Source organism: Cetorhinus maximus, chromosome 9 (assembly GCF_964194155.1).
Source record: "Cetorhinus maximus chromosome 9, sCetMax3.hap1.1, whole genome shotgun sequence".
Classification (NCBI taxonomy): domain Eukaryota; kingdom Metazoa; phylum Chordata; class Chondrichthyes; order Lamniformes; family Cetorhinidae; genus Cetorhinus; species Cetorhinus maximus.
Window position 1 is genome coordinate 76,195,455 of NC_135887.1, and position 24,190 is coordinate 76,219,644.

General features: G+C 43.3%; 1 protein-coding gene across 1 annotated transcript in view; it reads right to left on the reverse strand.

The window, feature by feature from the left end:
- LOC144685064 (activating molecule in BECN1-regulated autophagy protein 1-like) overlaps positions 1-24,190 on the reverse strand; it is a 400,294-nt gene that overhangs the window by 44,414 nt on the left and 331,690 nt on the right. The window contains exons 14-15 of the mRNA XM_078549599.1: positions 19,368-19,556; positions 11,448-11,616 (exon numbers count right to left, since the gene is read on the reverse strand). Of these exons, the coding sequence (XP_078405725.1) occupies positions 11,448-11,616; positions 19,368-19,556 (358 nt within the window). The remainder of the gene's footprint in view (positions 1-11,447; positions 11,617-19,367; positions 19,557-24,190) is intronic.

Genomic DNA, 24,190 nt, shown 5'->3' on the forward strand with positions numbered 1-24,190 from the left:
GACCTGGGTGTATATGTGTATACATCACTAAAGGTGGGATGGCAGGTTGAGAGAGTTGATAAAGCATGGCACATCGTAGGCTCTATTAATAGGGCATAGAGTATAAAAGCAAGTCATGTTAAACTTGTTTAAAACACTGGTTTGGCCTCAATTGGAGTATTGCATCTAGTTCTGGGTGTCGCACTTTATGAAAGATGTGAAGGTATTAGATAGAGTGCAGAAAAAATTCACAAGAATGGTCCCAAGGACAGGAAATTTCAGTGACTTAGACAGCGATATTCAAAATCATGAGAGGTTGGACAGAGCAGATAGGGAAAAGCTGTTCCCATTCATGGAAGGATCGAGAACAAGAGGGCACAGATTTAAGATAATAAAGGCAGCAATGGCGACATGAGGAAAAAAACCTTGTTATGTGGCGAGTGGTTAGGGTCTAGAATGCACTGCTTGAATGTGTGGTGGAAGCACGTTCAATTGAGACATTCAAGGGAGAATTAGGCTGTTATCGGAAAAGGAAGAATCTGCAGGGCTACGGAGAGAAGGTAGGGGAGTGGCACTAGGTAAATTGCTCCAGCAGACAGCCAGCCAGATACGACAGGCTGAATGGCTTCCTTTTGTGCTGTAACAATTCTGTCATTCTTGATATCAAAACTGCTCACAATTTTGAATTTTTTAGCTCTGAGGCGAACAATCACAGCTTCCTCAATCTTCTGCATATTACTGAACTGCTTGATTTTTCACACCATGCTGGCAAACTTCTTAGCCTTTCCAGAACGTTGAAATCCTTCCTAAAATGTGGTGCCCAGAATTGTATGCAATACTCTAGCTCAGTTCTAATCAGTGGTTTCGCACATCTTCCTTACTATTGTGCTCAATGCCCCTACTTACAAAGCCAGTGCACTTTCTTAAGTGCCATATCAATTTGCCCAGCCACCCGCGTTCCTTTTAATTTTTTGGAGTGGGAGAATGATTTGTTTCAGCAAGCAGCCTTTGAATTCTTTTTGCCCCACTACGAAGTAAGGGGCCTTGTACAGCTGTGTAGCTTACTGAGAACAATTTTTCCCAGAATTTGAGAATATGATTCCCCCTGTCTCTTAAAATATTATGGAAGGCAACTGGTTGCTCAGAAAAGTTCTAATTTTCAAACAAGAGGGGAATGAACCAAATGCACCTGAGAATAAGACACAGGCTAGAGTGCAGCATTAGACAGAAACTCAGGAAGGTGCTCAGGTAAGGTTATAAACTGCTATGAAGGGTTATGGTACTGCAGGCGGCATCTGCCCAGCTGACCAAATCCACAAGACAGCATCATTTTGTTCCAATTGAAGCCTACAAAGGATATGGCTGGAAATACACTCCAATCTACTGCAGGGCTATCTACTTTATGGAAAAATTATATTTTATGTCAAAGAGAATTTTACTTTGCTATTTCCAAATGGCAGGCTTCCATGATCAGTGCAAATCATATGATTTAAACTTAAGCACAAATGTGCCATGGGATTTGACCAAAATAACCATAGGGTGTTAATTCATACCACATTAATAGGAAAGTAGCATGCTCTGTATAACAGATTCTTGGGAACAATGTAAAAAATGATATTCTGAGCATTCATAACCCGCAAACATAAACTGAAAGATTAAGTTATAGTTTTGAATTCAATGTGATATTTTGAAATATATTGTCGTATTTTAATATTCTGGTTATAATAATAGCTGTCAGTGGGGTCCACATCTGTCATAATGATGCAGAGTGTATTAATGCTGAGTGTTGTCAAGGAGAATTTAATAACATCTACTGAACTATATTTTAAGTAGATTTTATCACAAAGGGACATTGCAACATTAACAACTTTTAGTTGTTTTTGGTATTCTTTCTGTACCAATTTCAGACAAGGTGTCAACAGTCTAGAAGGCTTCCTGTGTTACACCTCAATCTTAAAAAAGGATTTTTTGTGATAGGCTGTTAATTCTGATGTCTGTCTGGAATATCAGAAATTGAATTCACCAAGTTTACTTTATGCGTCCTAAAATCCCTTTTAACATTGCAGGAATATTTTGAGATGTAGATGTGCAATTTAGCTTAAAGCTGCCCACATGATGTCAGGCGTTGGTTTGGGTGGGGGGTGGTGGTGGTGGTTGTGGTGGTGGTGGTGGTGGTGGGGGGTGTGATTGGGGAATGGGAGGAAGCTGCAGGCTCTACCCTTGGGATCTCAGGGGTGTGGGGCGCAGAAGGTGCTTGGGATTTTGAGATTTGGTTTTCATAGCATCAGCCAAATGTGTGCATACACACACTCATGTGACAGCAACATTACTGCTTGGTGTCTTTATTTTCTAGGTGCTTAGCGCAATGCTTGGATAAAGTATGTATGGACCAAACAAAAACAAAAAGGTCCATACCTTTGATTTATATTATATGGGCAGTCTGGGTGCTCTCAGTACTTTTCATCAGAAAATACGACAGTGTTTTCTGGCAGCAATTTATAATTGCCAGAAGCACTGCTGCTTTTTAAGGGTGCTTTTAAACATCATCTGGGCAGATGGGGTGCAATGCCTCCCAGGGCACTGCTGTAGAGTAAACAGTATGTATATGATCCAAGTCAGAGATGCCATATCACTTGCACTGAACGGAGATGTAGGCTTCATTTTTAAATTTCAAGCAACATGCAGGACTGAAGTCTTCTCAGCAATTTTTGTCTTCTGATTGTTGGATCTTTCCAAAGTAATTTTCTTGTTTTCTTTCATGATATAGGCAATTCACTTAAAGTAACTGACTATTGCTTGAAAAAACAGCTGAAAAAAGGGCAAGCAATTATCAAACACAGTTATTTCCAAAGACTGAAGAAATTATGGTATATGAAGATGAGGTCTGCTAAGTCCAACGCTTGCTTTAAAAATTAAATGGAGCATTATGCTGCATAGAACATTCATACAAACTTTACTTTAAAACGGTAATGATGTTTTCTCAAAGGGTTGCAAGCAGGCGGTTTCTGTGTTTGAAATTAAATTCAATTGAATCTCCTCCTTGTAAAATGGCAATGCTATTATTACTGCAATCTAAGCCCTCAACGATGCAAGTGAATCAAACGCTCAATGTAATTTAAGTCACACGTGAATCTGAATTGTTTTGGAAACTGGTTATGAACAGCAGAAGTTACAATATGGTGGGCTTTCCTCTCAAGGAAGTGACACAGAATGGGACAGCCAACCAGGAGAGGCACAGGGCATAAAATTCTGGGTCAAATTTCTCGCAAAACTCAGCACAGTAACAACATGAGGGCATTTAAAAGTTGTTTGAAGATTTTCATACTGATAGTGGTAACATTGAGCAAGGCAATTTTATGATTACACAATCTAAAATTTGCTCCAAAAAGAGCAGTTGCTACCTTAAAGAGTTCCTTAGAAGAATACGCTGCCCAAAAGAAGAATCATCTTACTCAATGAGAATATCTACCAACAGTAACCCCATACAACGCGCTCATGCAAATATTCGGTCTTCAATATGGTGGACTGCGATTCTAGAGGTGTCAAGTGCACTCTGCTGAAGGCACCATTTGTCATTAATGAACCGGGCTTTAATGAATAGGGCAGAATTTTGCCGTCGGTGAGCAACAGGCGGGGCCCGCTCGCCGATGCATAAAATGACGTGGGATGACATCGGGTTGAACCCCCGACATTATCCCGCCCCATTTAAATTTTCAGGAAGGCGGGGGCACAGCAAAATCAGCTGTGCACCCGCCGACCTGTCAATTGCCAATTAAGGCCATTGACAGGACTATTTAAACAATTAAAGGACCGCCCGTCCAACCTTAAGGTTGGCGGGCAGGCCAGGAGCCCCGGCGGGGAATAGAAAAAACATGAAACCTCATCCACCGGTGGGATGAGGTTTCACGCAGGGTTTTAAAATTTTTAATAAAGTTATGGTGTTAATTATGAACATGTCCCGTCTCATGTGACATTGTCACATAAGGGGGACATGTTAGGGAATTTTTTTGTTTCTATTTTTAACATTTTTACAAGTGTAAGCGATCTCCTTGAGGCAGCACTTAGCCTCAGGGAGATGTGCGCTCTTTCGTGCGCATGCACGAAAGAGCGCACTCTTGCTTTTGGGGAATCCTGCCCGCACAGGAAGCGCATAGCGCTTCCCGCCGGACGTCACGCTGGGCGGGCCTTAATTGGTCCGCCCACGTAAAATGGCGGCGTGGCCCGCTTCTCCGGCGGGGATCGGCTCCCTGCCCGCTGGAAATTGGGTCAGGCCCACCCGCCTGACAGGCAGAAAATTCTGTCCATAAAGTATCAGCAAGCTATTTAATTGAGAAAGTACATTAGCCAATACCAATTCAGTTCTTACCATACCACTCTCAAATTTGCTCGCCAGTAGGTGTCAATGACTAGCAATCAGGAGTGGAAATTGCTTGCAGAAAGGCTGATGGAAATTCTTGCTCCTGAAAACCACCCCAGCTGAAATGAGCTAACTGAGCAGATCCTGGGATTGAAACTGTTGACACAAAACAATGGGGGGTAGGAGAGTACACAAGAGGGAAACATTATACTCTTGTTCAATAGGATTACTATTCACAGCCCTGGTTACCCAAACAGAAGCTGCAAGCTATTTAGTACTTCACAACGAAAATATTCGCCGCCTCATTCTCCAGAATAGGTTGCCTAAACCGATATGTAAATTTGATGCCAGTCACATGATGCCAGTAGGTGCTACTTACTGGCTTTTAGAACCAGCCAGGTTGCTAACATAGAAGACTGAATGACTGATTATATACACAACAGCCCTGAAGTTCTGCCTTTGCTGAATATATTCCTGTGAAATCATATTTTAGTCAGTAAGAAGCAGCACATTTGCAACATTTATGCTCCCCTTCCTGGGACATCTGAAGGCCAGCAAAATATCGACAGCGTTTCATTACAAACTGTTTTAGCTGTTATTTAAAATTGCACATATTGCACCAATCCTCCCCTCTCTTGATATAACGATATTTTACCTGCTGGCCACGATGGCAGGTTTTCACGCCGTATCGCCTCAAATCCACCTCATTATTTATGCACTCCCAGGAAATATACTGTTTCCAAGGCGGGCTGCCATCGCCCCACCGCTGCATCACACCAGGCGCCATGTTTAAAGACCAGCTGCAAGGACACATCTCAGTGCTTCCAGCTCATCACTGCTGCATGGAAGATGTGGCCTTGAAACTGAAGACGACTGCAGCCCCCAGCTTAATGAGGGGTCTCTTGAGCGACTTTTGGGTGCCGTGGAGGCCCACTGGAACGTCCTGCTCTGGGGGCAGGATGGACAGCAACGTGACCAATCCAGCTTGGGAGGCAGTGGCAGCGGTGGTCAGTGCCAACACCTTTCAAAAGAGGACAGCTACCCAGTGCCACAAGAGGATGAGTGATCTCCTCTTTTCCGTTAGGATAAGTCACTCTTCTCATCAATCTCAACTCACACACTCACAAACCCAGCACACATCCACAGGGCCCTCATTCACTGCCAGTTCAAGGGGCATCGCCATTCATTCTCTCATACTCATCATCATTGTCCTCAACCCATCCATGAGACCACTCACCACCGACATATGCCAGGCATACTTATTATCTGGTCTGGCAGGCATCCTGCTTACACTCTCTCCATCTTTATTCATGCAGGACAAGCTGGCACACAACAAAAGCGAGAGGTCGCAGACTGGCGGCAGAATGCCCGAATTCAAGATCCTCGTGGACTTTGAAAACAGAGCCATCCAGCAGGCCAGCGAGGATCTGGACTGATCCTGTGATGACAGTGAGGTCGGTGCTGCTCTATCAAGTGAGGATCCAGCAGTGTATCATCCATCAGATGACTATGCCATGCGTGATGTGTCCTCTTTCAGAGGCCACCGCCATGCACTAATTATCTCCCCTTGCTTTCGCAGGCGCATCTGCCAAACAGCCGACAGAGTCCATGACCCAGGGCCTCCAATCAAACCTTGAAGAAACATCTGAAGAGGGATCTGGAGGCACCCTCCCTGAAGTTCCATCACAGTGCTCACCCACACCCTCCACCAGCGCAGAGACATACACCTCGGTGGTACCTAGCTTTAGAGTAGCCCTGGGATCACAATCAGGTGAGCACATCGCACTGTCTGATCCACAGCAGGCAGCGGCAGGTGTCCGGCACTCGGAGGACTGCTGGAGGCCGGAACATTGCTGAGTCCGAGTAAGATGACAAACCTCTGGACTCAGTCATGTCACAGTTGCTGGAGCTGCAAAAGCTCGGGAACGTAAGGAAGGGACGTCCACTGCACTCCTTAGATTGCAAGGCACGATGGAGGAGTCCGTCTGCCTTCAGGCTGAGGTGATAGCGCCGGCATGGCAACACACTAAAATCAACTCTGGTAGGATGGCAGTCGCCATGGAGACCTCGGTCCAGGACTTCACTCTTGCACTGCTGCGCGGGCTCAACTCCATCGCTGATGCCATAGTTGGCCTCCAACAGTGTGTACGCGAGAGGGGTGCTGGGCAGATCAATCTCACTCCAGCTATCCCTGCTCCTCAAGGAGTCAACCTGGGGCCCCCAGGCACCCACAGGGAGGAGGATCTGCAGGTGCACACTACGGGTCCATCCATCCAGTGACTCCGAGAGTGTCCGGCCCATCCGACTCCCCTCTTCCTGTGACTTCAGCTGCTCTAGCTCCACAGGCCGAGGAAGGTGCCACTGCTACACAGCAGGACCCAAAAGTGGGCCGGGGCCCTCCAAGTCTCAGCCCTCCAGAGCACCAAAGTCATCACAGATAGGATGATGCAGTCAGCAGGCTGCCTTCACCTCCGGTGTGGATGTCCTGGGAGCACCAAGACGTAGAGGCAGGTTTAGGACAGTTAAGGAGGATTAACTCTTTTGGAGTCAACCAATTAAGCTAAATTATCAAAATGAGGGACAAAACAAACACAGCCCCTAAAGTAGGGAACTGCAAAACCAAAGACAAAATTTAAAGGAAACTTACAAACATCGAATCAAAATATGATTAAAGGGGTCGATAAAGCACCCCAGTCCCCGCGGTGCCCACCAAGCATGGAAGGCCTTGACGGTGCCAGCAGACACCGCGCGCTCCTTCTCTAGGGACACCCGGCCGCAAACGTAGCTGCGAAAGAGGGGCAGACATTCGGATCGGACGACTCCCTTGATCGCCCGCTGCCTAGACCTGTTTATGGCCAACTTGGCCAGGCCCAGGAGCAGGTTCATGAGGAGGTCCTCCTACTTCCTGGCCTCCCTCCTGTAGATCAGGTGCGTGGGGCTGAAGTGCAAACAAAACATCAATAAAAGGATTTTTAAATAACTGAAAAGGGAGTGCAGCCTACAACATCCTATGTATACATGGTCCACAGACTTCACAAGACCGCAAAAGGGGCAGGAATCTTGGGAGTCCGTGAACCGACACATCCTGCGGTTGTATGGGGCTGCTGCGTGCAACGCCCTCCACCCCAGGTCCCTGATGGAAAGCAGGAGGACACCTCTGTAGAGGCCCCCCCCCCAAACGGGGACCCCCGCTGCTAATAGACACGGAAAATTCCACCCATAGGAACAGGAGTAGGCTATTTAGCCCCTTGAGCCTGTTTTGCCATTCAGTGAGATTATGGCTGATTTCCACATATCTGCCTTTGCCCCATATCTTTCAAACATTATAACAGTGGCTACACTTCAAAGGTTGCTGAAAAGTGCTTTGAGATGTCTGGTAGTCGTGAAAGGTGCTATATGAATGCAAATCTCTCTTTATGCCTTAATACATTTGGTTAACAAATATCTATCAATCTCAAATTTATAATTATTCTGGAATCAATGCTGTTTGCAGAAGAGAATTCCGAACTTCTACCACTCTTTACAAGTAGAAATGTTTTTTAATTTCACTCCTGAATGGCCTGGCTCTAAAGGTTCGATTATGTCCTCTAGTCTTAGAGTCTACAATCAAGTGAGCAGTTTCTCCCAACCTACCCTACCTGTTCCTGTTAATTCTGGACTCAGCACTTGGTCCTTTTTAATGTACATCAATCATTTGGATTTGAATGTAGGGGCCATGATTAAGAAACCTGCAGACGATACTAAAATTGGGTGTGTTGTTGATGAAGAAGCAAGCTGTAGGAAGATTGCAGGAAGGTCAATGGCCTAGTTAGCTGGGTGGAACAGCGACAAACGGAGTTTAATCTGGAGAAACAGGGGGTGATTGTTACGATCCCCATGGGGGAACTGGAAACCAAAACAACCAAATTTACTGAATGACTGCCAAATGAAGAAATTACCAATAAGATTCCACTTTTTGTAGCTTTTACTTCAACATAAAATAGAAACAACATAAATTAAACATGAATTAACAGGCACATGACACTTCAAATAAAAAGATAAATTTCGCTCTAAATGGTCGATACAACAAAAATACTTCTTACACGACAACAAGCACTCTCATAACCCATCTCAGAAGGGTGGCACAACATACAGTTTCAAAGTTCTCTAACTCGCTTCTGCTACATTGGATCTCTCACCTTACTTTTAAATTGATTCGGCCCTTGAATCATGTTCATTGGCAGCTGTATTCCATCCGAGGTTTCCAGAGAAGGTCATCATCCAAGGGGCACACTCCTACAAAACCTCCATGATGATATTCTTGATGGCACAGATTCACCAGAGACCCTTTTATCCAATCAGTTTAATAAACCCCGTTAAACGGTCTGGTCGGTTCTGGCAAAACTGGAGCAGCAGTAAAATTGTCCAATTCTCAATCCCTGCACTAATCTGTCTTTGGATTTCTGTCCTGTTTAACTGTATTACACCTACACACAGCTCCTTGTAAATGTGCCTTATCTGTTCTCCCCTATGTCTGCAGCTCTTCTTTGTGTCTGGCCACATGGCTTCTGTCTTAACTTCTTTCCTGTTGATACTGCTTCCACATAAAGAGTTGCCAGGTCACATGGACCAGTATTTCTTGTTATCTAATAAAATTATAACTGATTCTGTTACAAATGGTGTAAGCTCTTAAAAGTTTTCAAACATTCTTAAAAAAAAAATTATAGATTCCGCAGACATTTTAAAGTTAAAAATTTTCATTACTGTACTGCTTCCAAGTCAAAGGACATCACATAATGCATTTAGGGAAGGCGAACAAGGCAGTGGAATACACAATAAATAGAGCTGAACTCAAGAGGTGATGTGTAAGTGACTGCTCTTTAAGTCAAGGCAGCATTTGACCAAGTGTGGCATCAAAGAGCCCTGGTAAAACTGCAGTCAATGGAAATCAGGGGGAAAATTCTCTACTGGTTGGAATCATATCCAGCACAAAGGAAGATGGTTGTGGTTGTTGGAGGTCAATCATCTCAGTCCCAGGTCATCACTGCAGGAGTTCCTCACGGTAGTGTCCTTGGCCCAATCATCTTCAGCTGCTTCATCAATGACCTTCCCTCCGTTATGAGGTCAGAAGTGGGGATGTTTCTGGATGATTGCACAATGTACAGCACCATTCACGACTCCTCAGATACTGAAGCAGCTCATGCCCATATGCTGCAAACCTGGACCACATTCAGGCTTGGGCTGACAAGTGGTAAGTAACATTTGTGCCACACAAGTGCCGGGCAATGAACATATCCAACAAGAGAGAATCCAACCATCTCCCATGACATTCAGTAGCATTACCATCGCTGAATTCCCCATTATCAGCATCCTGGAGATTACCATTGACCAGAAACTGAACTGGACCAGCCATATAAATACTGTGGCTACAAGAGCAGGTCAGAGGGAGGGAATTCTGTGGAGAGTATCTCACGTTGACTCCCCAAAGCCTGTCCACCATCTACAAGGCACAAGTCAGGAGTACGATAGAATGCTCTTCATTTGCCTGGATGAGTGCAACTCCAACAACACTCAAGAAGCATAAGAATCAGTTACATTTCTTTTATTTTTAGTTCTGTAGTTAAAATCCTAGAATTAAAAATACCTGTAAATATAGCTGCTTATCCGACATCCAGAACTGGATGGGGGGAAATACCAGGAAAACTGAAGCCATTATTTTTGATCCCTGCTTCAAATTCCATTACCTAGCTACCAACTCCATCCCTCCCAGTCGATTTACAATCTTGATGTCACATTTGATCCCGAGATGAGTCTCTGACCTCCCATTTGTGCCATCACTAAGACAGCCTATTTCCACCTCCTTAACATTGTGCGATGTCTCAGCTCATCTGCAGCTGAAGCCCTCATTATTATTCACTTAATAATAGACTATTCCAAGAGCGTCCTGCATTCTACCCTCCATAAACTCAAGGTCATCCAAAACACTGCTGCCCGTGTCTTAACTCACATCCAAGCCCTGTTCCCCTTTCAGACCTGTGCCGGCTAACCTACCTTAGCTCCCAGTTAAACAACATCTTGATTTTAAAATTCTCATCCATGTTTTCAAATCCCTCCATGGCCTCATCCCTCCTCGCCTCTGTAATCTTCTCCAGCCCCACAACCTTCTGAGATTTCAGTGCTCCTTCAATTCTGGTCTCTGCGCATCTCCAATTTTAATTGCTCCACCACCGGGGGTCATGCCTTCAGTTGCCTTGGCCCAAGCTCTGGAACTACCCCCATACACCCATCCCTTTCACTTTCCTCCTTTAATACACTCCTTAAAATCTACCTCTTTGACCTAGCTTTTGGTAATCTGACATAACATCTCCTTGTGTGGCTTGGTGCCATACTTATAATGCTTTTGTGAAGCTTGTTGGGGTGTTTCTTGACACTAAAAGTGCTATAAAATAGGAGTTGTTGCTGTAGGGAAATGGGAAAGAGCAAGGGAGTGGGACTAACTGGATAGTTCTTTCAAAGAGCTAGGACAGACATGTTGGGCTGAAATGGTCAATGATCTACAATGGACAATTAAATAACTAATGGGAAGAGGAGGAGGCTCATTCTCAATCATAACAGATAATTATGAGCCTACAAGATAAGGCTGAAGTGTTTTCTACTAGCTTCAGCCAGAAGTGCTAAACGGATTATCAAACTTGGTCTCTTCAATGTCACCACCATCACAGAAGACTTGCATTTTTTAGAAAGTAAAACTTGCACTTACACAGCCTTTCATGGCCACGGGGTGTCCCAATTCACTTTACAGTCAATTAAGCACTTTAAGTCTAATGTCACAACAATAACTACACTTCAAAAGTACTCTAGCTAGCATTAGTTTGAACTAATATGTTTTGCCAGTTATACACTTCGTGAAGTTTACAAAGGGAAGAACACAGGTGTGGAGTTGCTACATTGGCTAACATACAGGAAAAGCTGCTCAATGTCTCACTGGTAAGAATTCAGCAATAACTTGAACAAAAGCATAACTGCTACAACAGACAAGCTAGTCAATCAATATATTAAAAATTGCTGTTGTCAGAACATAATAAGACCCCTGCAGTTTTACCTGCTGGCAACAAAGCATTAGATAGCTAACAGAGTAAAACTCACCCTCATTGAGGTTTCTCCACCATGGGGTTGCTGCAATCGGAAGACTTGTGCCACCATATGTTCAGTGGAGGGGTGCAGCAGGATGCGCCGGGAGGCCAGGCCAACCATCACGTACTTGCCCATTGGAGACAAACTGACGGAAATAGCATTTGGACCTGAGAGGATAAGTTAAAAAAGGACGGTTTAACTCTGGCTGTGAGTAATCTTTCGAGCAATTATTGCTCCTACAGGCCAAACTGTTATCTATATATTTGTTAAGCTGCTTCCCTAGTATGCCCTATAAGGTGCAATTTTTAAAAAATCATAAAGGCTTCATAGTTGGGTAGAAATTCTCTGCTTTTTTACAAAAGCAAGGTATTAAAACTGCAGCATACGGAAAACATAAATTAACTGGTCATAGCAGCAAGTTAGGGCAGCCTCAGTGAACCAATGCCAAAGAAACATTCAGTGCATTAGAAGCAGGAGTTAGAAGTTGCACCAGTGTTCCTTACACTTTTATGATTCTATTACTAGTCATCCCAACCTCTCAATAATGATGCTCCAAAGGAAGTAACCCTATCCAATCTTCCTTCAGAGCCTAAATTTTCCAGTCCTGGCAATATCCTCGTATATCTCCTCTGCACCCTCCCCAGTGCAAGTACATCTTTCCTGTAATGGGATGACCAGAACTGTACAAAGTGCTCAAGCTGTGGTCCAACTATTCTTGTATACATTTCTAGCATAACTTCCTGATTATGCTTCAACTAATAAAGGAAAGTATGCCACATGCCTTCTTAACAACCTTACTGATCTGTTCTGCCACCTTTAAAGGTCTGTGGATATACATTTTAAGGTCCCTCTGTTCCTCAACACTACCCAATGTCCTCCTATTTATTGTGTATTTCACTGTCTTTCACCTCCCAAAATGCATTATCTCACACTTCTCACACTCCATTATGCACCTTTCTGCCCAACTGACCAGAGCATCTATATCTTCCTGCATTCTTCTTGTCAACCACATGGCCAATTTTTTTATCAATGCAAACTTATTTATCACGCCCTTGCATTTGAGTCTAAATCATTAACATAAATGACAAAAAACAAGGGACTGAATACTGAACTCTGCAGGACCTCACTGGTGACAGCCTTCCAGTCACAAAAACACCTGCCAACCATTACCCTTTGCATCCAGCCACAAAGCAAATATACCACTCTCTCTTGGATCCCAAGGGTGTTCACTTTTTTGACGAGCCTATGTGAGACCTGCTATACAATTGGACAGAGCATTAAACAATAAATTATTGGCGCCTATAAGGGAATGTAATAATTGTGGATAACTTTAATCTTCATATAGGCTAGATCACTCAAATTAGCAAAGGAGGTCTGGAAGATGAGTTTTTAAGAATGGTTTCATAACAGTTTCCTGGAGCAATACATTTTGGAACAAACTAGGGATAAAGCTATTTTAGATCTAGTATTGTGTAGGCAGGGTTAATTAGTAATCTCAGAGTAAAAGATCCAACGGGAAATAATGATCATAATGTCTCAAAAACCACAATTCTGCAGCCTCAATTCTTTCCTGTATTGCTTCACTGACCGTCCAACACTCGCTTCCGTGTGCCAGAATTGGTGTGATGTAGCATTCCAGGATTCTCAGCTTTGTTTTCATGGCTAATTTTGAGTTGATCATAATCTTTTTCATTTTTTGAAATGCATCTTTTGCCATTCCAATCCTTCATCTTATTTCTTGGTCACATATTCCATCCGATGTTAGCATACTTCCTAGGAAACAAAATTTGTCTACCTGCGTGATCCTTTCATTCTTCACTGTGATCTTACATTCTGGTATGATTTTCTTTTTGGACACGACCAGACATTTTGTTTTCTTACACTTTATGTTCAGCCTTACTTCTCACTTTTGGTCACTACTCTGTCCAAAATCTTTTGCAGTTTCTCTTCAGAGTTGGCAATAAGAAGGGTATCATTGGCGTAACCTCCAGCTACTACTCCAGGAGGGTCTCCAATCTCTCCAAGAATATTTTTCCTATACAAATTGAATAAATCCGGGGAGGAAACACTAGATCGCTTAAATCGTTCTCGACTTTTACAGCTGCACTTTGTTCCCAATAAAGATTTCTTAACACTCTAAGATCCTCGCCATCAAGGTCTTCCAGGTCAGGTGGGACCTGTACAAGAAGGACGGGTTGCATCTAAACTGGAGGGGCACCAATATCCTGGCTGCGAGATTTGCTAGTGTCACTTGGGAGGGTTTAAACTAGTATGGCAGGGGGCCAGAAGGACTAAGAGGAAGAGCAGGCAGGGAGAAATTACTGAACACAGTGGGACTGGGGGTCTGAAATGCATTTGTTTCAATGCGAGAAGTATAACAAGCAAGGCAGAGGAGCTTAGAGCTTGGATTAGTACTCGGGACTATGATGTTATTGCTATTACAGAGACTTGGTTGTAGGATGGACAGGATTGGCAGATAAACATTCCAGGATTTAGATGTTTCAGGCAGGATAGAGAGGGATGTAGACGAGGTGGGGGAGTTGCACTGCTGGTTAAGGAGAATATCACAGCTGTACGACAGGAGGACACCTCGGTGGGCTCACGCAGCAAGGCAATATGGGTAGAGCTCCGGAATAGGAAGGGTGCAGTCACAATGTTGGGGGTTTACTATAGGCCCCCCAATTGCCAGCGGAAGATTGAGGAACAGTTATGTAGGCAGATTTTGGAAAGATGTAAAAGCAATAGGGTTGTTGTGGTGGGGGATTTTAACTTTCCCTATGTTGACTGGGGATCACTTAGTGCTAGGGGTTTGCATGGTGCAGAATTTGTAAGGTGCATCCAGAAGGGCTACCTGAGACAATATATAGATAGTCCAACTAGGGAAGGGACAATACTGGACCTGGTATTAGGGAATGTACCCGGCCAGGTGGTCGAGGTTTCAGTAGGGGAGCATTTCGGGAAAAGTGACCATAATTCAGTAAGTTTCAAGGTACTGGTGGATAAGGATAACAGAAGTCCTCGGGTTAAGGTGCTTAATTGGGGGAAGGCTAATTATAACAATATTAGGCAGGAACTGAGGAATCTTGACTGGAGGCGGATGTTTGAGGGCAAATAACAACTGACATGTGGGGGGCTTTCAAACGTCAGTTGATAAGAATTCAGGACTGGCATGTTCCTGCTAGGATGAAGGATAAGTATGGCAAGTTTCAGGAACCTTGGATAATGAAGGATATTGTGAGATTAGTCAAAAAGAAAAGGGAAGCACTCATAAGGGCTAGAAGGCTGGGAACAGATGAAGTCCGTGGAAAATATAAAGAAAGTAAGAAGAAACTTAAGCAGGGAGTCAGGAGGGCTAAAAGGGGTCATGAAAAGTCATTGGCAACCAGGATTAAGGAAAATCCCAAGGCCTTTTATACATATGTTAAGCAAGAGGGTAGCCAGGGAAAGGGTAGGCCCACTCAGGGACAGAGGTGGGAATGTGTGTGTGGAGCCAGAAGAAATGGGAGAGATACTAAATGAGTGCTTCTCATCAGTATTCACCAAAGAGAAGGACTTAGTGGTCGATTTGTCCAGGGAAGAGTGTGTAGATAGCCTGGATCATGTTGAGATCAAAAAAGAGGTGTTAGGCGTCTTGAAGAATATTAAGGTGGATAAGTCCCCAGGGCTAGATGGGATCTACCCCAGAGTACTAAGGGAGGCAAGGGAGGAGATTGCTGGGGCCTTGACAGAAATATTTGTATCATCACTGGCTACGGGTGAGGTCCCAGAGGACTGGAGAATGGCCAATGTTGTTCCATTGTTTAAGAAGGGTAGCAGGGATAATCCAGGAAATTACAGGCCTTACGCAGTGGTAGGGAAATTATTGGAGAAGATTCTTTGTGACAGGATTTACTACCATTTGGAAGCAAATGGGCATATTAGTGAGAGGCAGCATAGTTTTGTGAAGGGGAGGTTGTGTCTCACTAACTTGATCAAGTTTTTCGAGGAAGTGACAAAGATGATCGACGATGGAAGGGCAGTGGATGTTATTTACATGGATTTCAGTAAGGCCTTTAATAAGGTCCCTCATGGCAGACTGGTACAGAAGGTAAAGTCGCACGGGATCAGAGGTGAGCTGGCAAGATGGATGCAGAATTGGCTTGGTCATAGAAGACAGAGGGTAGCAGTGGAAGGGTGCCTTTCTCAATGGAGAGCTGTGACTAGTGGTGTTCCACAGGGATCAGTGCTGGGACCTTTGCTGTTTGTGGTATACATAAATGATTTGAAGGAAAATGTAACTGGGCTAATTAGTAAGTTTGCAGACAACACTAAGGTTGGAGGAGTTGCAGATAATGAAGAGGATTGTCAAAGGATACAACGGGGTATAGATCGGTTGGAGACTTGGGCGGAGAAATGGCAGATGGAGTTTAATCCGGACAAATGCGAGGTAATGCATTTTGGAAGATCTAATACAGGTAGGGATTATACAGTAAATGGCAGAACCCTTAAGTGCATCGACGGGCAGAGGGATCTGGGTGTACAGGTCCACAGGTCACTGAAAGTGGCAACGCAGGTGGATAAGGTAGTCGGGAAGGCATATGGCATGCTTGCCTTCATCGGCAGGGGTATTGAGTATAAAAGCTGGGAAGTCATGCTGCAGCTGTATAGAACCTTGGTTAGGCCACACTTGGAATATTGCGTGCAATTCTGGTTGCCACATTACCAGAAGGATATGGAGGCATTGGAGAGGGCGCAGAGGAGGTTTACCAGGATGCTGCCTGGTCTGGAGGTTGTTAGCTATGAGGAGAGGTTGGAGAAACTCGGACTGTTCTCATTAGAGCAACGGAGATTGAGGGGCGACTTGGTAGAAGTTTACAAAATTTTGAGTGGCATGGAAGCTTTTTCCCAGGGTGGAAGAGTCAATTACTAGGGAACATAGATTTAAAGTGAGAGAAGAAAGCTTTAGAGGAGATGTGTGGGGCAAGTTTTTTACACAGAGGGTAGTGAGTGTATGAAATTCGCTGCCAGAGGAGGTGGTGGAAGCAGGTACGATAGTTGTGTTTAAGAGGCAGCTTGACAAATACATGAATAGGATGGGAATAGAAGGATACGGACCCCGGAAGTGCAAAAGGTTTTAGTTTGACAGGCAATATGATCGGCGTAGGCTTGGAAGGCCGAAGGGCCTGTTCCTGTGCTGTACTTTTCTTTGTTCTTCTTTGTCAAGAGACTCTAAAACGTTAATCAGTTCTTCATGTTTCACCTGATCAAAAGCCTTACTATAATCAATAAAATACATGATTACATCTTTTTTCATCTCTATTGCTCTTTCTGATAGCATATGTACTAGAAAGATAGCATTTCTCGTTCCTCTATCTTCTACAAAACCACACTGAAGAACTGAAATTTCTGGCTTTATCTTGCTCCTGGGCCACACTCATCAGTACTCAAAGGAGGAGCTCGGTAACATGACTCATCAGCCTGATAGTGCATGTTTTTCACCTTCTTTATTGCTGTTCTTACTTTGTCTTTCATGACCTTTGGGCCATCCGTGCTTTTCTTAATTGTTGCATTTAAATAGCATCATTAATATAATAAACATATTAAGGCGCTCCAGAGGAGCATTAACAACATTTGACACTGAGCCACATAAGGCGACATTATGGCAAAAGAAGTAGGTTTTAAGGAATTTCTTAAAGAAGAAAAGAATGGTAGCGAGGTGGAGAGGTTTAGGAATGGAATTCCAGATCTTAGGACCTTGGCAGTGTGATTCAAACCCGAGATGCTCAAGAAGCCAAATTTAGAGAAATGTAAATATCTTGGAAGATTTTCAGGCTGAAGGAAAACACAGACGCATGGAGGGGCAAGGTCATGGTGGGATTTGAAAAAAAGGATGAGAATTTTAAAATCACGACATTGTGCAACTGAGAGCCATTGTAGGTCACCAAGCACAGGGGTGGTGGATGAACGGGACTTGGTGCAAGGTAGGACTTGGGCGGGAAAGTTCTGGATAATCTCAAGTTTACAGAGGGAAAACCTGGGAAGCTGGCCAGGTGTTCGACTATACTCAGCTAATAAATAATAGTAACAATAAACAGTAGAATACCCAGTCGAAACTCATATTTTCCAAATTGTTGCTTTTCCATTTAGAAAAAAAACACAGGAATTCACAGCCATACCAGAAATTACTCACTTCATATGTACACCAACTTTTACCAGCCATATTCCTTGATTATGCTCACTCAAAAAAAATGTATTGATAGCAGTATCAAAAATTTCAATTCATACAGCACCCACAGTCTTTTGGGGGAATGATTTATAGATTTCCATTACCCTATGAATAAAAAAGTGCTTCGTGGATTTGAATTCAGATTTGGCTCTTAACTGGCCCACCTCTAATTTTAATGTTATGCCCTTTAGTTCGGAATTCTTTCACCAGAGGAAACAGTTTCTGTCTGCCTACTCTAATGACTTTCTGATTTAAAAAAACCCAGCATTTTTACCTCAACATCTATCCTTCAGTTAGAGAGATTGACTAGAGTGTCAAATTTGGGGTAGTTCTGTGCAATGACTCCATATCCATGTGAACTGAATCAAAATTACTCAAAGTCATTTCACCACTAAGTCCTTACAAACAGTGAAGGCAAAACAATGGTACAGAATGTAAGAAATGCATGTACAGAAAGAGCCCACATGGCTCTTCATGTCTTCTCTACAGTTTTTTTATTTGTATTGATGGGAAAGCAGTTATAGTTTGATGTCAGGGTTAATAATCCATTCAACAGCTTCAGTTAATAGTGTGAATGGTTGTGATGGCACCAGGAATGGATTTCTCAGTTAGAAGTTCAGTATGTGGGCGATGATCTGACTTGGATGACCACAGTCACAATTTGTGCTGCTTCTCATGCTCCACTTGTGGAGGAAGTGGCCGCATCTTCCGTGGCCCATCCTAAAGCGGTTGAGGGTTGTCCACATTTTCCATGTAAGTTTGAAACCTGGGTCTTTACCACCTGGGTCAGTTACCAGTTGTGGTTGGTGATGTTTGCAGTAAACCAGGAGGTATGCCAACAAAAGATGGGGCTGTCGTCTGTTTGTAAGGTGTGGAGTGTGTAGGAGTTATGAGATTTCAGACAAGTGCGTTGGTTTTTTGTGATGTCCTGTGTCAATGGGAGTGCTTTGTTAGCTCTGAGCAGGTGGTGTTCTTTGATAAGGATGTTTTCCCTGACGATATCAGGAGGTTCAATATGTGCTAGCACAGGAAGCCCCTCGAGCTGTGTTGGTCTCAACGTCTCAGAAATAGTCCTCATGAATTCCTGGAGGTGGATGTCTAACATGTTTGAGTGGCAGCTCCTGATGACCACATGATTTCATTTTCCTCATGTTTCTCATAAGTGCTAAAATTCCTCTTTTCCAACCCACTATATAATTTCAGTTATTGACTCTGCTTCAAAAATGATTTGTGGCAGAAATTTTCACATTCAAATCGCTGAGTCAAGAATTCTTTCTAACTTGTCCTTTTAATTTTGATGATTATCTTAAATCAGTGCTTTCTTGTTAATATCTCAATGAATAGAAACAATCACTCTTTATTATCTCAATGTTCCATAATCTGGAAAACCTCTATGAGGTAATCCCTTAAAAACCTCTGTTTCATTATTATAGCTCCATACCTGTAGCTACATCATTGTTTCTATAGCCTAAGGGATGTTGAAACCTTTGCATCACCCATTTTACTAAACACCCAAAGTTTTATTTTTAAATTCAGAAACCCTTATGAAAACCCTTGTTTGTTGTATGTGGCAATTAGGTAAATTATTTTCATGAAGTACAGCAGCTTGTCTTTAACTCTGAACAGAAGAAAAGGAAACAAAAGTAAGTGATGGGCTGTAAAATTTTAAAAGCAAAAAAACCAAAAAAATTGTATTTTTTGCAATACACTTACCAAATCGCTTCGTATACAACATCTCCCCCAAGTTGTGTGAAGCAAGGGAATACACCGCTAAGATGCCTTCATCTGGAAATCCACGCTGACTACTGGGAATGAATGCAGCCAGAAGCTGCCCATCTGCTGAAATATCACAGCTTGCATCGTTGTAGATCTTGCAGTTTTGGACTAGGACATTGACTGAGGCTGAAGATTAGGAAAAGCAAGGATAAAAACAATAGAAAGACAAAAAAGTTGTGTCAAATAATTTTTAGTCTGAAAAAAGTAAAAGCTTGATCTATTATAGAGTTTATATATACATATTTGTAAATCCAAAAAAACCATTAGGAACTTAATAGTTTCAAAATGTTAACACTCCAAATATCACCAATATACAATCTGAACAGGAGTAGTTTCCTTCACATTTTCCATCCAAATATTTAAAAGCAGCAGTTGGCCTCACTGAGATGCATCTGTGAGGTTGAGAGCTTTGTGGATAGCATGTTTATAGATGTGGCCATCCCGCAGCTTAAGAGTATGCAGGGAGAGGGGGAATGGGTGATCACCAGGCAGTCAAGAAGAAACAGGTAGATGGCGTATGAGTCCCCTTGGAGCACCTCACTCTCCAACCAGTACTCAGTTCTGAAAATTGATGAAGTGATGGTTTATCTGGGGAGCGCAGCCTGAGCCAAGTCCATGGTATCACGGGTGGCTCAGCCATATGGGCGATGGGCAGGAAGAGCACTGGAAGAGTAATAGTGAAAGAAGATTCTATCACAGGCAAGCGTTTCTGCGGCTGCAGGCGTGGATCCAGGATAGTATGTTGCCTTCCAGGTGCCAGGGTCAAGGATGTCATTGAGTGGCTGCAGAGCACCAAGGGCCGTGAATGAACAGCCAGCAGTCATGGTCCACATCAGCACCAACGATATAGGTAGAAAGAAGGATATGGTCCTGCAGTCAAAGTTTAGGGAGTTGGGTAAGCAATTGGCAAAAGTAGTAATCTCCAGATTAATCCTCGTGCCACGTGCAAGTCAGTATAGAAATAGGAATATAGAGCAAATGAAAGCACGGCTGGAGAGATGGTTCAGGAGAGAGGGCTTTAGATTCTTGGGACATTAGGATCAGTTTTGAGCCAGGTAGGTTCTTTTTATTCACCCGTGGGATTTGACATTGCTGGCTGGGCCAGCAGTTATTGCACATCCTTAATTGCCCTTGAGAAGGTGGTGATGAGCTGCCTTCTTGAACCACTGCAGTCCATGTGGAAGTCACGATGGTGTGTGGCTTGGAGAGGAACTTCCAGGTGGTGGTGTTCCCCTGCATCTGCTGCCCTTGTCCTTCTAGATGGTAATGGTCGTGGGTTTGGAAGGTGCTGTCTAAGGAGCCTTGGTGAGTTTCTGCAGTGCATCTTGTAGATGGTACACATTGCTGCCACTGTGTGCTGGTGGAGGAGGGGGTGAACGTTTGTGGTTGGGGTGCCACTCAAGCTGACTGCTTTGTCCTGAATGGTGTCAAGCTTCTTGAGTGTTGTTGGTGCTGCACTCACCTAGGCACATGGAAAGCGTTCCATCACACTCCTGACTTCTGCTTTGTAGATGGTGGACAGGCTTTGGTGATCAGGAGGTGAGTTACTCGCCATAGGATTCCTAGCCTCTGACCTGCTCTTATAGCCACAGTATTTAAATGGCTAATCCTGTTCAATTTCTGGTCAATGGTAACCCCCAGGATGTTGATAGTGGGGGATTCAGCGATGGTAATGTCATTGAATGTCAAGGGAAGATGGTTAGATTCTCTCTTGCTGGAGATGGTCATTGCCGGCACTTGTGTGGCATGAATGTTACTTGGCACTTCTCAGCCCAAGCCTGGATAATGTCCAGGTCTTACTGAATTTGAACATGGACTGCTTCAGTATCTGAGGAGTCGCGAATGGTACTGAACATTGTGCATTCATCAGCGAACATCCCCGCTTCTGACCTTATGATGGAAGGAAGGTCATTGATGAAGCAGCTGAAGATGGTTAGGCCTAGGATACTACGCTAAGGAACTCCTGCAGTGTTGACCTGGGACTGAGATGATTGACCTCCAACAACCACAACCATCCTCCTTTATGCTAGGTATGACTCCAACCAGTGGACAGTTTTCCCCGATTCTCATTGACTTCAGTTTTGCTAGGGCTCCTTGATGCCACACATGGTCAAATGCTGCCTTGATGCCAAAGGTAGTCATTCAACTCACCTAAACAGAGCTGGGACTAATTTTCTTGACGGCCAATTTGCGAGTGCTATTGGGGAGGGGCTAAACTAACGACTGGGGTTTGGGAATCAGGAGGTAATAGAGAGGGACACCAAGGTGCAAAGAATATTGGGAGAGACAGGTATTACTAGAGTAGAAAACAGTAAAGTATTAGGCGGGTTCAGCGAAAGAGGATAAATAATAAAGTCTAAATTAGGGTTACAGTGCATGTATGTGAATGCACGGAGTGTGGTAAATAAGATTGGCGAGTTGTGGATGCAAATAGCCACATAGAATTACGTTGTGGTAATAACAAAGGTCTGGCTCAAAGGTGGCCAGGACTGCGTATTAAGTATTCATGGATACAAGGTATTCAGGAAAGATATGAAAGGAGGAGAGGTGGCAGTATTGATTAAGGAGAACATTGCAGTGCTGGAGAGAGATGATGTCCCAGAGGGGTCAAGGACAGAATCTATTTGGTTCGAGCTAAGGAACAAACAAGGTGCAATCACATTGCTCGGTGTAGTCCATTGGTCACCAAATAGTGGGAAAAATGTAGAGGAAGAAATTTGGAAGGAAGTTACAAAGTACTGCAAGAATTATAGCGCAGTGATAATGGGGGACTTCTCCAAATATAGACTGGGATAGTAGTAGCGTAAAGTGCAGAGACGGACAAGAGTTCCTAAGAGTCTATTCAGGAGAATTTTCGACAGCAGTATGTTTCCAGTTTTTGGGGTTTATGGGAGATGATTATGAGGGCTAGTTCCCCTGCTAAGCCACACATCCATATCAAATGGGTTGTGGATAGGGGAAACTGGTGTCCCACAACTCTCTAACTCTCAGTTATGACTCCAAGTAGCTGGTTGTGCCTACCAGCAGCATACCCTGCATCGCGACTTGGCAATTGTGCAAAACTATGCAAGAGGCCCATCAGCTTCAGATGGTATGATGTGGAGACTTTAAAGAAATGTTCATTCAAATGCAGACAGGGAGACACACATGAAGGGAAAAGGTAGGGCAAACAAATCCAGGATGGCAAAGGGGATAGGGATTAAGAGGAAGCAGAAAAAGTGTGCTTATGGCAGAAGTCAGCTGGATAATATGATTGTGAACCAGGCAAAATACAGAAGGTTCAGAGGGGATTGAAAAACCAAATTAGGGAAGCAATGAGAAAATATGAAAAAAGACTGGCAGCTAGCATAACGTAATGCAAAAGTCTCCTATAAACATATAAATAATAAAAAGGTGGTAAGAGGAGGAGAGGGGCTAATTAGGAACCAAAAAGGATTTACACGTGGAAGTATAGGTACGGCTGAGTTATTAAATTAATACTTTGCATCTGTTTTTACCAAGGAAGGTGGTGCTGTCCAGGTCATGGTGAAAATTGATAAGTGGTGGTACTGGATAGGCCGTCTGTACTTGAAGTTAATAAGGCCCAGTGCCAATGAGATGCATCTAAGGATATCTAGGGAAGTGAGAGTGGAAATTGCTGAGGCACTGGCCATAATTTTTCAGTTTTCCTTTGACTCGAGGTGGTGCCAGAGTATTGGAGAATTGCAAATGTTCAAAAAGGGATGTAAAGATAAGCCCAGCAAATATAGGTGAGTCAGTTTAACCTCAGTGGTGGGGAAGTTTTTAGAAATGATAATGCGCAACAAAATTAATAGTCACTTGTGCAAATGTAGGTTAGTTAAGGAAAACCAGCATGTATTTGTTAAGGACAAATCCATGTTTTTTGATATGTAACAGACAGAGCTGATGAGGGTAATGCTATTGGCGTGGTGTACATGGACTTCCAAAAGGCATTTGATAAAGTGCCCAACATTTCACTTAATTCCAACTTCAAATGTTTCAGTTCTGATGAAAGGTCACAAACTGAAACATTAACTTTGTTTCTCTCTCCACGGATGCTACCTAACCTGCTGAGTAATCCCAGCATTTTCTATTTTTACAATAGAGTGGAATCTGTTACAGCAGTGAATGGTGTCAGTTTGGTGGGATGTGAGCTCACACCGGTTTAAAGAGTGCCAAATCTCAGCCTATTCACAGCAGGGAGGTGCCAACCAGGCACTTCTCTGCAGGGAAGCATGGTTAAGTTATCACAAACCACTTTTAGAGTGGCACTATGGGATGGATGCCCATCTGTCTTTTAGTTGTGGGCAAGTTGGAAAAGTTGAGAAAACAACATATCAAATTAGCCCAACTGCCTAGTCTCAATTCACAGTCAGAATATATTAATGCTCAATTGAAGAGATGCACTTCATTTCCAGCTCAAGGTTAATTCCCACAAATACACATTATATAGTACATTCAGATACAAGTAAGACATTCTTAAAATGCGCAATGATGACTTTATAGAAGAAAAATCTAATTGCTTATGATTAAATAAAACACATTTACAATGCTGACTGACAAGTCAAATGTAAAAAATACACATTTTCTTGAGAAAATATTTGACTAGATTATAAAGGTAACTACATTCAAATCAAAGAATTAATTTTCGAATAACTAAAGCATTCAGAATGCCAAACAACAGTTATGTTTAAAAGGATTGAAGGAGAAAATGCAATCTTTCAGCCTGATGCATGAAATGACCTTCTAGTTAGTGGTCA